The sequence below is a fragment of the Monopterus albus genome, unplaced genomic scaffold (assembly GCF_001952655.1).
Source record: "Monopterus albus unplaced genomic scaffold, M_albus_1.0 scaffold67.1, whole genome shotgun sequence".
NCBI classification, from domain to species: domain Eukaryota; kingdom Metazoa; phylum Chordata; class Actinopteri; order Synbranchiformes; family Synbranchidae; genus Monopterus; species Monopterus albus.
Genome location: NW_018127947.1, coordinates 1,138,725 through 1,151,571, shown reverse-complemented (window position 1 = coordinate 1,151,571; position 12,847 = coordinate 1,138,725). Strand labels below are relative to the sequence as shown.

The 12,847-nt window shown below is 42.4% G+C and overlaps 1 protein-coding gene across 3 annotated transcripts in view; it reads left to right on the top strand.

Moving 5' to 3' along the window:
* The first annotated feature begins 10,865 nt into the window (after positions 1-10,865).
* LOC109962773 (corticotropin-releasing factor receptor 1-like) overlaps positions 10,866-12,847 on the top strand; it is a 60,118-nt gene continuing 58,136 nt past the window's right edge. For all 3 annotated transcript variants that reach the window (XM_020604774.1, XM_020604773.1, XM_020604775.1), the window contains exon 1: positions 10,866-11,608. In XM_020604774.1, coding sequence (XP_020460430.1) covers positions 11,551-11,608 — 58 coding nt within the window. In that variant the 5' untranslated portion in view covers positions 10,866-11,550. The remainder of the gene's footprint in view (positions 11,609-12,847) is intronic.

The following is a 12,847-nucleotide window of genomic DNA, read 5'->3' as shown; positions in this document are numbered from 1 at the left end:
TTCCTTCAGGAATGGCCCTGTATTTGGCTCCATCCACCTTCCGCTCAATTTTAACCATCTTCCCTGTCCCTGCTGAAGAAAAGCAGGCCCAAACCATGATGCTGCCACCACCATGTTTGACAGTGGGGATGGTGTGTTCAGGGTGATGAGCTGTGTTGCTTTTATGCCAAACATAACGTTTTGCATTGTTGCCAAAAAGTTCGATTTTGGTTTCATCTGACCAGAGCACCTTCTTCCACATGTTTGGTGTGTCTCCCAGGTGGCTTGTGGCAAACTTTAAACGACACTTTTTATGGATATCTTTAAGAAATGGCTTTCTTCTTGCCACTCTTCCATAAAGGCCAGATTTGTGCAGTATACGACTGATTGTTGTCCTATGGACAGAGTCTCCCACCTCAGCTGTAGATCTCTGCATTTCATCCAGAGTGATCATGGGCCTCTTGGCTGCCTCTCTGATCAGTCTTCTCCTTGTATGAGCTGAAAGTTTAGAGGGCCGGCCAGGTCTTGGTAGCTTTGCAGTGGTCTGATACTCCTTCCATTTCAATATTATCGCTTGCCCGGTGCTCCTTGGGATGTTTAAAGCTTGGGAACTCTTTTTGTATCCAAATCCGGCTTTAAACTTCTCCACAACAGTATCTTGGACCTGCCTGGTGTGTTCTTTGTTCTTCATGATGCTCTCTGCGCTTTAAACGGAGCTCTGAGACTATCACAGTGCAGGTGCATTTATATGGAGACTTGATTACACACAGGTGGATTCTGTTTATCATCATTAGTCATTTAGGTCAACATTGGATCATTCAGAGATCCTCACTGAACTTCTGGAGAGAGTTTGCTGCACTGAAAGTAAAGGGGCTGAATAATTTTGCACGCCCAATTTTTCAGTTTTTTATTTGTTAAAAAAGTTTGAAATATCCAATAAATTTTGTTCCACTTCATGATTGTGTCCCACTGTTGTTGATTCTTCACAAAAAATTACAGTTTTATATCTTTATGTTTGAAGCCTGAAATGTGGCAAAAGGTCGCAAAGTTCAAGGGGGCCGAATACTTTCGCAAGGCACTGTATATATATAGTACGTATAACCTTTCTCCAGAAAATACTGCAGTTATTTATAAAAATGAATGAATTACATCAATAAGAAACACTGAATGTGCCAAAAATGAGATTCAGGTTCATATAAGTTAAAACTGTGATATATGACTATTGCAATTTAATAAGTTAGCTGTACAAAATTACAGGAAGCCGCCAGCACTAACAGATACAGTGTCAGTTTTACTGCTCAGCCTCTGAAAACACTTCTGTCTCCTGCTGCTCTGAAGGAACTTGTTTTCCAGAAAAAATATCCAAACCAACATCACTCAGATGTTTTTTTTCTTTATGTTGTCAGTGCGTTTAATGTCCTCACTGCCATCGGGATGAACAAATAATGCTTCTCAAATGAATCACCAACCCTACCTTTAATTTCCTGCTTGAAGAAAATTTACATTTTACATTGTTTGCACTACAGTTTTACAATCCTGTTTCCTTTTTTGGACAGTGGAAGGTGTCAAGTTGAACTGTTTCTACTATTTTACTGTACATCTTGATGGCAGTCCCTGCACAGATTATGACAGAGTGGGCCAATGGGGTGGTCGTCCTGCGTGTCTTTGCAGCCATTTTATGTCTCCTTATTTGCTTAGCGCCTTTTGACAGACATTTTGTCTCTAATAGTCATTTTTGCATCTCTTTGCAGTTGTTTTGTGTATCATATTGGGCTTTTCTTTTTGTCTCTGTGAAATAATTTGCAGGCGAGCTCCAGGGGCCCCCTGACCCCTTGTGTCACTGGGCCTGTGCCTGGTTGGCCTGTTCAGTAATCCATCCATGAGGCAGACCATCACGACACTATTTATAAGTTACAGATGTAGAAACCATTTACAAAATGCCCCATGTCATTGTGTCTTTCCTCCATTTGAAGAAGAGGGACCATATCTGTACTACACTCAATGTGCACATGTAGGTCTGGAGGGGACCTGGGGAGACTTCTCACAAATCTGATGAGCATAAGAGATAGCCTGTGAAAGGTCTGTATTATGCGTGAGCTTGGCTCTATTACAAATTATGCATCCCCACTTGGACAGAAATATAGGTGGTTTTCCATGAAGTGGTCTCCTTGCAGTCATCAAGGAGTGTGGGAGAATGTCTGCCTGGCCGAGCTTTACTCCCCCTCAGGTTAATAACCAGACCTCCTCCAAACTGGCTGGCAGAGCAGATTTACCCTGTACTCTTCTGTAATATTCCACATACACTCACTGGCCACTTTATTAGGTACACCTATACAACTATATGCACTTCAATGCAACATTTCTGCCTTAACATTCATAGTTAAAAGTGGTGGTGTACTGGACCACATTATATTCAGAGGTGTCTCTATATTTAGTCCTCCCCAGCTACATACGTGAGAGGGTCAAAATATTAGGAACACCTCTAAATATAATGTAGTCCAGTACAACACCACCTTTAACTATGACTGTTAAGGCAGAAATGTTGCATTGAAGTGCATATAGTTGTACCTAATAAAGTGGCCAGTCTGGGTATAACACAGCTCTATTAGCAGTGACAACCCACAGACCACATGCTTTTTAATCCACTTGTTTTCTTATCTTCTTTTTGGAGCATCTAAGGGATTTGGAGCATCTGTCAGAACAGAAATGAATGAGATCCATTTGTGAAACTCGACACTGCAGGGTAACAGACCTGGTGGGGGGCAAACTGGGGGCAGGAGAGAGCCGTGCTTGTCTTGTGTCCGTTCTTTCTTGCATTTCATGTAGTGAGTACATTTCTGAGGAGGTGTAGACGTGACTGAAGCCTCCAGGTGCTGGCACGGTGCATGGACAGGAAGCCACCAGCAAGGGGCAGAGGAGAGCTTGAGAAGGCATTTCCTGCCTTTGTCATAGATGAATTCATGTCATCAGAGATTAGTGTAATGTGTCATCACCACTCATTTTCAGTGTTCAATGAGAGCTGCACCGGGTCCCTGCATTGTGCGTGTGATGAAATTCCCCTGCTGTTCTACACTGAGAGCGACTCTGCTGTACTGGGAATAATACTTTTTCAACTGCTGAATAAAACACTAAAAGTTAAATAAAACTACAAGTACAGGTTCAGAGTGAACTCACCTGTGTGCACAGTTTGCCACAGCAAACAAAGGTCAGGGATTATCAAGGTGCTAAAAGTGCTGGACTATGTGAAAGGTACATGTTCTTCACTTTTACTCACAAAATGAATAAAACCAACGTAGCATATTTCTATTAACTGTAAATGGTCTTACACCGGTTAGGAGATGTCTGTACTTTTCATGCATCTACTTAGCTGTGCTTGTCACTGGGTTTTTACTTTACCTCCTCAGTTACTTTTCAAATACATTTCAATAGAGATTCCCTACTAATCAATTCTTATTTAAATTCAGGATTTAATAAGCATCTACCAATTGCACTCAAGGACTAGTTTAGGTGCAACCCCCCCCCCTTCACTAAAATGAAGATTACGACAGACTGACAGTCCTGACAGTGAAGGGTGGTAACCTTTGAGAGCAGCTCTCCAGTAATCACATGAAGTGATCACATGCTAATCAGACACAAGGATTCATTAAGCTGCCCCCGCCTCGCCGTCCATTCTGTAAAAGAAATCTTACATTACTTTTCTAAGGCATGTATTACCTTATTATTTGAAAGAAATGAACCGCCAGTATCAACCATGAGATGAAACTATAGAAAACTGGAAGCACAAAGAAAACGAACCTGAAACAGGAAGGTCGACTCATATGAACATGTGCAACATCGAAAGCATACATTAGTAAATTCCATCAGACCAGTGTCATAACAGCAACACCGATCTCAGAGGCGTTTCACCTTCATAGAGATGGAGGAAGTGATAAGTTTTGGCCAATTAAAACAAAGATCACACAGCAGGTAGAGCTGCTGAGCTTTCTGAAAGTCAAAAGTATTTTTCAGCATTAACACAACCCATTTAAATTAAGGAGTAAAATACATTCAGTATGCCATAGAAAAATAATGGTGTAAACCAGTAAGGTTTTAAGTTCTATTTAATAAAAATGGCACAGTAGCATGGGCGGCTCCAGGGTGTGGCCAGAGGAGGCAGTGGCCACCCCCGAAATCAGATTGGCCACTCAGATTGGCCACCCCTGGAGCCGCCCCTGCCAGAGTCAAAATGTGATGCTTGTCTCTATTAATGAATGAAAAATGAAAAACTAAAACAGATTCTTGATTTAAATACAACTAATATTTTACTGGTGCTTTAAAAATGATATTGGTCAAATTATTTCAAATTGCTCAGATTTTATATCATAATTGCAGCGTGATATTTGCATTCATTTCTGTGTTGTGTTGTTGTGGAGTACCGTGCATCAACGATGTCCCCGGCCAGGAGTAAATAAATGCCAAAGAATAGGCAGTGTGTGTGTCCCATTTTACACCAAATAACTGAATCCTTGATCATGTATGATTTATTATTTCATAGAACTAGGGGTTTAATTGACTTTTTACACGTATTTCAAATGCCCCACCCCTCTCTGAGTCTGTGCCCCAGCCTGGCCACCGCATCCAAACTTTCTAGACCTGCCCCTGCACAGTACACCTCAAATTAGTGTACATTATGCTATAGTTATGTTAGCCTAAAGCATTAGTGCAAGTATAAAACCAGGTTGTCAGGTAAAGAAGCACAGAGCATATGCTACAGACCCAGTCCCTGATAGTATCTGCAGCTACTCACATTCAAGAAAATGTCAGATAAAACCATTTTGGCTCAAACAGTACTTTTTCCTCTCCTGGCAGGCAGCACAATAAAGAGTTCTTGAACAAAGTCATTCTCTATCTCATTTTCTTCTCTCCTATTTTCTCTGCAGTATGGAGTCTCTACTTTCCATGGCCTTTAATTTCAAGGCTGTAAATTAGTTTGATGTCGCCCCAGGTAAATGAAACACCCTAATAAAACACACTATATATCAACAATTATTCTAACTGCATCATGACAGTGCATAGAGTGCAAATGTAAATTGATGAATGCCAATAACAGACCTTCTAACCTTGGCAAATTCACACTATCGATACTCGCTGTCAGTGTTTTCGTCTCAGGACTCTTTTCATTCAGGGCACATGATTAATGCTGTCAGTCTTGGCCCGAGTTCAGACACCAAGTGCACTGCGGCATGTTCTTCACCATTAATAGCTTCCTTAGCAGAAAACCTGTCCAACTGACATTTTGCATAACAACTACTCTGGTGTGCATGCTTTGATAATTAAAATGTGTACACTACAGAGCCTTTTCACGTCTCCTCCGTCGCTCAGTGCACTGGCCGCCGGGGGAGTTTTATTTTTAGCTCCTTGGTCTTTGATTAAAATATGACTCTCGTGTTGACCTTCACACCTGCTGCAGCTCTGCCAACACCACCACTTAAATAAAGCCCTGCCACTGGAACCGCTGACCAGATACAATCAGCTCTCCACAAACTGAGCCCGGACCTGCCTGGTCTCTGAAGGCACCTCTCCTTTATCCTGTGCTACACATCTGTCACCTCACACTGTACGTCATGTGACATTTTTAGCAGTGGCTCTGTGGATGGCGTGTCGGTCTGTCAGTCACTCCAACCAACAGCCAGCCACTTTGCTCCAGACTGAAATATGTTAACAAATATTTGATGGATTGTACTAAATGTTTGCACAGGCATTTGTGTTCCCCAGAGGATGAGTCCAACCAGCTTTAGCGGTCCTTAACCTTTCCTCTAGCACCACCATGAGGTCGATATTTTTGGCTGTTAGGGACATGTCTTGACAACTGTTTGATTGTCATAAAATTTGGTTCATGTAGTGATAGTGGGCAAAGGCCGAATCAGGCTGATTGTGGCCCCCAGATGACGTTGGACTTCAGCACTACCAGCAGGTTCACGTGGTTTCTAGTGAGCTGTCTAGACAAGCAGGCCTAATGAACAGATCTCAGTGAAACTGTGTGAACACCTGTGTTGCCCTTGGGATGATTTTAATCATGATGGTGATGATGTGATATTTCTGACTTGTCAACAACTACCATTAAGTCAAATTTTCATTCTCCCCAAAATGTGCTTCATGATGAAATACCTACCAACCCAGTGACATTCCCATCTTCCTCAGCTGTAATCTCTATTTAGTGCTAAACAAAAATTGTTAACACGTTGATACGCTAAACTCAGGGCATTGTGGACTTGTGGCCTTTTTTGCCTGCTGGGATGATTAATGAAGCTGGAAGAGACATGAAATGTGGTTTGAAAGCAGATGGAGGAATGGACAGATATATTGATCCACACAAATAAAACTGACAAATGATGGTTTAAGGTTCAAGGAGACTTTGTTGCCATAATGGATGGATGTAGGACAGAAGCACACTTTGGTTGTCCACATGACAAATTCCCTGAGGACCAGGAACACTGCTTGTCTGCTGTGACTTATTTATTTGTATTTGTAGTGTTTTATTATTTAACACTACTGAAATTGTATTTGCGTTTACTTGTTTGTTTCCTCCTTGTGTTATTTGATTGTTTAGCGTTGCTGTACACGTCTGGTGTGCTATGTTGTTACATGGACATCACAGGACAGTTACAGCACAATGGCAGCTCTTCCAGTGTGCAGACAATTTCATCTGTGTTGTTATCCTCTTACACAACCACCTCTATCCTTTATAAATGTCAGGAGTGTAAAATGGTGACGTCACAAAAATTACACAAAACAAATGTGTTTCTCCCAAATACGATTGCCAGGAAGTAATCCCCTAAAGAGTATCGGAAATTAAATGCTGTTTGTTTCATCCTCTGCTGCACACCGCTACATTTCCTATCAGATAACAATAACCCTGTGCTCTCTTGCAGTGCAGAGCAGAAATGTCATGGCTGTTTTGCATGTGGAGGGGAAATGCTAACGAGGCTGCCACTGAAGTAAAAAACAAAACAAAAAAAGCTGTGTTGCTTTCTAAATGAACCCACTGTGTCTTATAAAGCTTAGTGGTGCCTGTGAGCACAGGCTGGTCTTTGCCAGGTGACCTTCTCAGCATGTGCACAGTTGCTCCATGTTGGGCCAGTGCTACTACATTCAACCCTGTCATAAAATCAATACCCCATCTTCCGAAGGCTTCACCAATAAGTCATATTAGCTTTTTTATAAACCCAGTTCAGGGGCTGACTCTTGAAAGTGTTTTCCTTATGAAATACAGATGGACATCAAACTAAAGTGACCAGCAGCGACGTTTTGGTGCTGTGTCTCCAGAGCAACTTCAGCACTCCTCTGCTGGAGGAGAAACATCACTCTTCTAGAACAGATTCCCTGACTGTGCTCAATTCACTGATAGAAACCTAACCAGCAACAATCACCAGCATGTTCTGGTTCCACCTTCAGTATGGGACATGAGAATAACCTGAATATCTTTGGACATTCAAACATTTGAAGACACCACCTTTGACTCTAGAAAAACAGAAGGAGCACTTTTGCCAGTGTTTGACACTCTGTGCATAAAAACACCAGTCAGAGAACAATCGGCAGATTAATCAGTGACCCCTGCATTTTTTTTTTATTTCCACTCACTTATTCAGGCTTTTCTCTAATTTGTCACCTGTCTGTGTCTCTGCACGTTGTTTATGCAAGAGGAGACGTAGTGGTTGGAAATATGCACATCCTAAATACACAGTATGTAGCTGTCCCTCACTACATAAGCAGAACTGGTGTTCCTTGTTCTCTGCTGCATGCTGTCCTTGTTTCTTCCTCACACACTCGTCCCGACTGTGCCTGCAGATTGTTCTGTGGAGGCGAGCAGGTTTTAAACTGCTTTGTGTTTGTTATTGTTGGGAGAGCTATGAAGTGCTGCTCTGAATGTGCCTGTAATACACAGTGCACAGATGTGGCAAAAACTCAAAACAAGAATCAGCATGAGGATACACGCCTGACACACACACACGAACATACACTGACTGCTTAAATGTGAAGCCAAAGCATTTTTCTAGGTCACCATCTCACCAAGTGACTCGACATGCTTTCCTATCCCAGAAAGCTTTTGAAGTTTGCTCCAGTGACTGGATGGATGAATTACTTTCCCTTCTGACAACTGATGCTTTAAAAATTGCTTTATTTTTTGTCAAAATGATCTCAGCCCTAGGTTCAGGTACTCACTTGTTCTTGAGCTTTCAATCATATCCCATAGTCTTCATCAACAAATTGAGTTCACTCAGTCATGAAAATGAAAATGTTCAAACTTAACCTGAGATTCTCTCAGACCTCTGTCTTAAAATTTGAGCTCAACAGCAGTTGACAGTAGAAACAGTGTTCTGGAAAAACAATTTCAGCTCCAAGTCGCCGCCCGCTTCTTCATGGGATGCACTCATGAAGAGAGCAACACATTTATCTGGACTTTTACATAATGTACTACAGCCCCGACATGCTCTGAACGCCTGCTTCGTCATCATCCATGCATCTGGACTGACTTTTAACATGGCACCTAACACACACGCACGCACACAAAGCCATGGAGATGATGCCATGGAAATGATGCCATGGATACCCGAGAGAGCACTGGGTATGTCTCATGCCTAGACTGATGAATGTGAGTGTTTCAGATTAGATGTACAGGAGGAAGAGGGGGAGGGTGACTACTGTCTGCTCGATGGTGACCTCCTCCAGCTGCAGGGAGAAAGGATTAAAAGATTGTCTTACACAACCTTCCTGAGTCAAACCAGGTGGCGGCCAGAAAATCAAAACAAAGACAAATGGCTCCACTAAAGCATGGATGGGACCTGTCAGGCTGATTAAGATAATATATTTCAGCACCTGAATGTCAGTCTGGGATTGGCGAGTATATGGTAGGTAGAGCAGGTTTATTCTCTCTCTAGAATAAACTGAAAGGACCAGATACTGGAAACAGTATCCTGGCCACATTACCTTGTTGCCACTGCTGACACTGCATGAGCTGACATACTCGGACGAAGGCACTGTCACCTTGGATTAAGCATCGCTTGAACAATGCCTCTTTGCACGTCACTGAGTCTAAAGAAAGCTTTAGCGCACTGTGCAAAAAGCATTTTGTGCACTCATAGCCTCAGTGGTATGAATGATAGCAGCCATGCCACCCCTCCTCCTGCATGAGAGCATCTAATAATATAATGTTTGGTGCACAATAATAATTTGGATGAAACTGAGCAGAGACAGGAGTACCAGTAAAATTTCCAAGACTCTAAGGAGGTGTCTTCAAATGTTTTGTGGGACCAGCAGTAAAAGATATTCCATCTACAACTGAACAACAGGGGAAATCTAAAGGATAATGATATTTGAGAAGCTGGAGCCAGAGAATATTTGGCATTTTTCCATGATTTAACAATTTCAACCTGTGTTTGCCAGCCTTCATAGGGGGAAGCCTACAGAGAACTATCTCTGACTCTCTGACAGTTTCCCTCACGCCTTATGGAGCGTGACAACGTTTAGCTTTTTTCCCTTCACTGTTTTAGCTTTATGGTTCCATGTGTGAGCTTGGTTCATGGGTCACTCACAGATCTATAGTGTTGTGTTCAGCAGCAGAGAGAAACTGTTTTCAGTGTAAAAGCTCTAAAAAGATGCTGTCCACTACCTGCTCAGCAGCAAACAGCAGAGAGACACAGCTGGAAACCAGCTGGGGAACATACTGGAGCATTTTGCAGCTAAAGTGCCAGAGACTTCCCTGTTTAGCCACTTGACATCTCAACACCTTCCTCATCACTTATACAGGCAGCAGATGTGAAAGAGCATCAGCATTAATTTGAAGTTGTCTTGAATGTAAGTGCTCCCTCTTTTTTAGCTCTGTGTTTGGTCTCCACCACCTCCTGGAAGGAAACCTCTGGCTCTGGAGCCGCTAAATGCTCCACTTTGTTCCCCAGCTGGTCTCTGGATGGCTCTGTCTGCTGTCTGCTGCTGAGCAGGCTGTGGGCACTGGCTTTTTAGAGCTGAGGGATATGTTTGGTGAGACCAAAACAGAGATAAAATAGAGTGAATACTGGACTTAATTTGCCATGTGGGCAGAACGAGGTCCCACAATGAACCAGTAATGTCATTCCACATCATCTAGATGGGTAAATAAGTGATTTGCTAACAAGACAACATCAGCTGGTTCCAAATTCTCATTTTGTAACTAGAGATGACCAGGTCCCCGCTGTGGAACTCAGGCCTGGGAATCTCAGGCAGGAAAACTCTGCTGTCTTTTAAATCTCTTCTTTAAATTCATTTCTTTTAATTGATGTTATTTATTGTTGTTAATCTAGTTTGTATTGTCTTTATTGTGACTTTGTTTTAGAAAGGTGCTATATAATAATAATAATAGTTCTTATTATTAACTTACTGCTGCTGTATTGGATGTTGTGTATACAGCGTGTTTCCGCTCCCCCCAAATTGCCAAAAAGTGTGAATTAAATAAAAGAAAAGTCAGTAACAGAAGCAGTTTTCTTTTTCTTAATCTCTTTAATTACTCTTGTGACCAGTGAGATTTATTTCAGGACACCATAAAGGGTCCCCACCCCGGGTTGGAAACAATAATTTCTATTTCAACTCATACTCATGTAGATGATGATTGATTTTCTGTCAATTGATTAAACATCATACCAGCATTAAAATTTTATGTTTGTTTTTAAAGAGCAAGACTTTGGATCTTATTCACTTGGATTTTATATATAACTTTACTGACGCAGTGGGACCATCTGTCTGTTTTATCTCAGAGCCAAATCTGCTAACTCTGCACTCTGGCACTAATTCAACTGAAAATATGGGCACATATGTGAAGGGTTCCTTTTCCTGGATGCCTGATAAGCGATGCCCACAGATCCTCCCCGTTCAGTTTCGCACAGGGCTGTCCTTTAACTTTCTCACAGCAGTGACGTCTAGATTGCAGAGGGATTAAAGATTAAGGTCTGGAACAACGCGGAGTGGTTGCATAATTAACTCCACGATGGGGAATTGAGTTATTCCTCAGTCGCGCCGGATACTCCCGGCAAAGTGTCACATGGGCGGCACATTGATGAGACGGGTTGTGCCACCACAGCAGGACTCAGATGCTGGATGCGTCGCGGCGGGACATGACGGTGTAGCTCGGGATAACCTTCGGAATAAAGGGGGCAGCTGTGAAGGGTGCTGTAGTGTCCTTCGGGTAGTGCGCGTCTCTCCAAAGTAAACTGGGTTTCCAGTCCTGGAACACACACGGTGTGTGCTGAATATTTAAGTTCCGGGAAACCGAACCGAAGGGAAAGGACAGCGAATCACCTGCAGCTGGAATATGTCGGCTCACGGACTCCTTATGAAATTATCTTAATGGAACAGGACCTCTGATTTTATCTGGACAGCCCGTTTGGAGAACGACTTCTTTCCGACTACTCGCCTCTCTGTACGACAATATTAAACCGGGAACATTAAAACATTATTGCTGCGACTTTTCTTTGCACAATTAAACTCGGAGGATCTTGTCGGTGGAGTGTGCTCCGGTGCAGGGAGGCGGATCAAAAGATCTTATCAAGTCTAAGACATTTAATGAAATGTGAAAAACAAAGGTGTGGAAATGCGGCGCAAATGCTTCATTCTGCTCGAGGTAAGTCCTGCGCCCTTTGCGCTTTCACTTCATCTTCTTGCTTTAGACATTTCATTGAAAGAGCTGAATGAAAAACCAAACATCAGCGTCTTTCTCACGGACTGCAATTGAGTAGGCTATAATAATACTGCTAAGGGATTTATCTCCCCACCCAGATGTCAGTACTTATTCTCTCCAGCTCGTTATTCTGTTAGAATAAAGAAGGGAACGCTTTCAGCTGATAGGTGTGAACCAGGACAGTAAACCTGGACAGAGGAACGGGGAGTGAACCAGGACAGTAAACCTGGACAGAGGAACGGGGATCTCTCCCCACCTTCCTTCTGCACCGCCGAGCTCCGAGTCTTAAGAACAATCTGATTTATATTAGTTCAAATGAGCGCTGAAGCCGACGACAGCGTGTTTACTTGTAAACCCAAACGTGAAGGAGGACTTTGGGTTAAGATGGCATGAAAAAACATGGGGCTCAAATGCTGATGCATGAAAAGCCCGGATTTGGGACACTGGAGATTTAAACGTGTGTTTATGCGGCAAGTGCACTCCTCACTTCATGCTTGCAGGAATGAAAATATCATGTCTGTTGTGGCCTATGGAGGCAGAGGACATGCGGTTTGCTGCCTTCGGAAGAGACGCGCTGATGCTGTGACAGATGCCGGAGGTGAATCACACTGTGAGAAGAGCCGCTGCACTATAGTCAACAATGCCATGAACCCTTTTCTGAAAGCCCCCTGCTCCCTCACTGTTGTGACTGAAGACCAGGCAGCCTCCCCACCTCACAGCAACCCACATATCACATTCTAGCAGTGAAGTATCTTTAAGTAAATATACCACAGTGTAAAAACGCTCAGTTACAATTTAAGTCCTGCATTCAAAATGCTACCTAAGTAAAAGTACAGGACTGACATTATTTTTATTTAGCAGCAGGCAAATGGAGTCTAATTATCACTGCTTTATAGTTGTGAACCCCCCAAAGATCAATATTTCATCTTAACCCTATAATACATTATAATATAGTTATTGATTCTATTTTGCATTCTAAATCTGAGTCTGTGCAGGATGTGTATGAAATAAAAAGTATAATCTGAAATGTAGTGGGGCAACATATAAAGGAGGATTACAATAATATACTGAAATACTCAGTGAACACGTTTCAAAGTTGCACTTAATTACAGTACTTCAGTACTTAGTTTCTTTGCATTACTGCTATGAAATTCGACTTTATATGTTCATCATCTTTAGTTA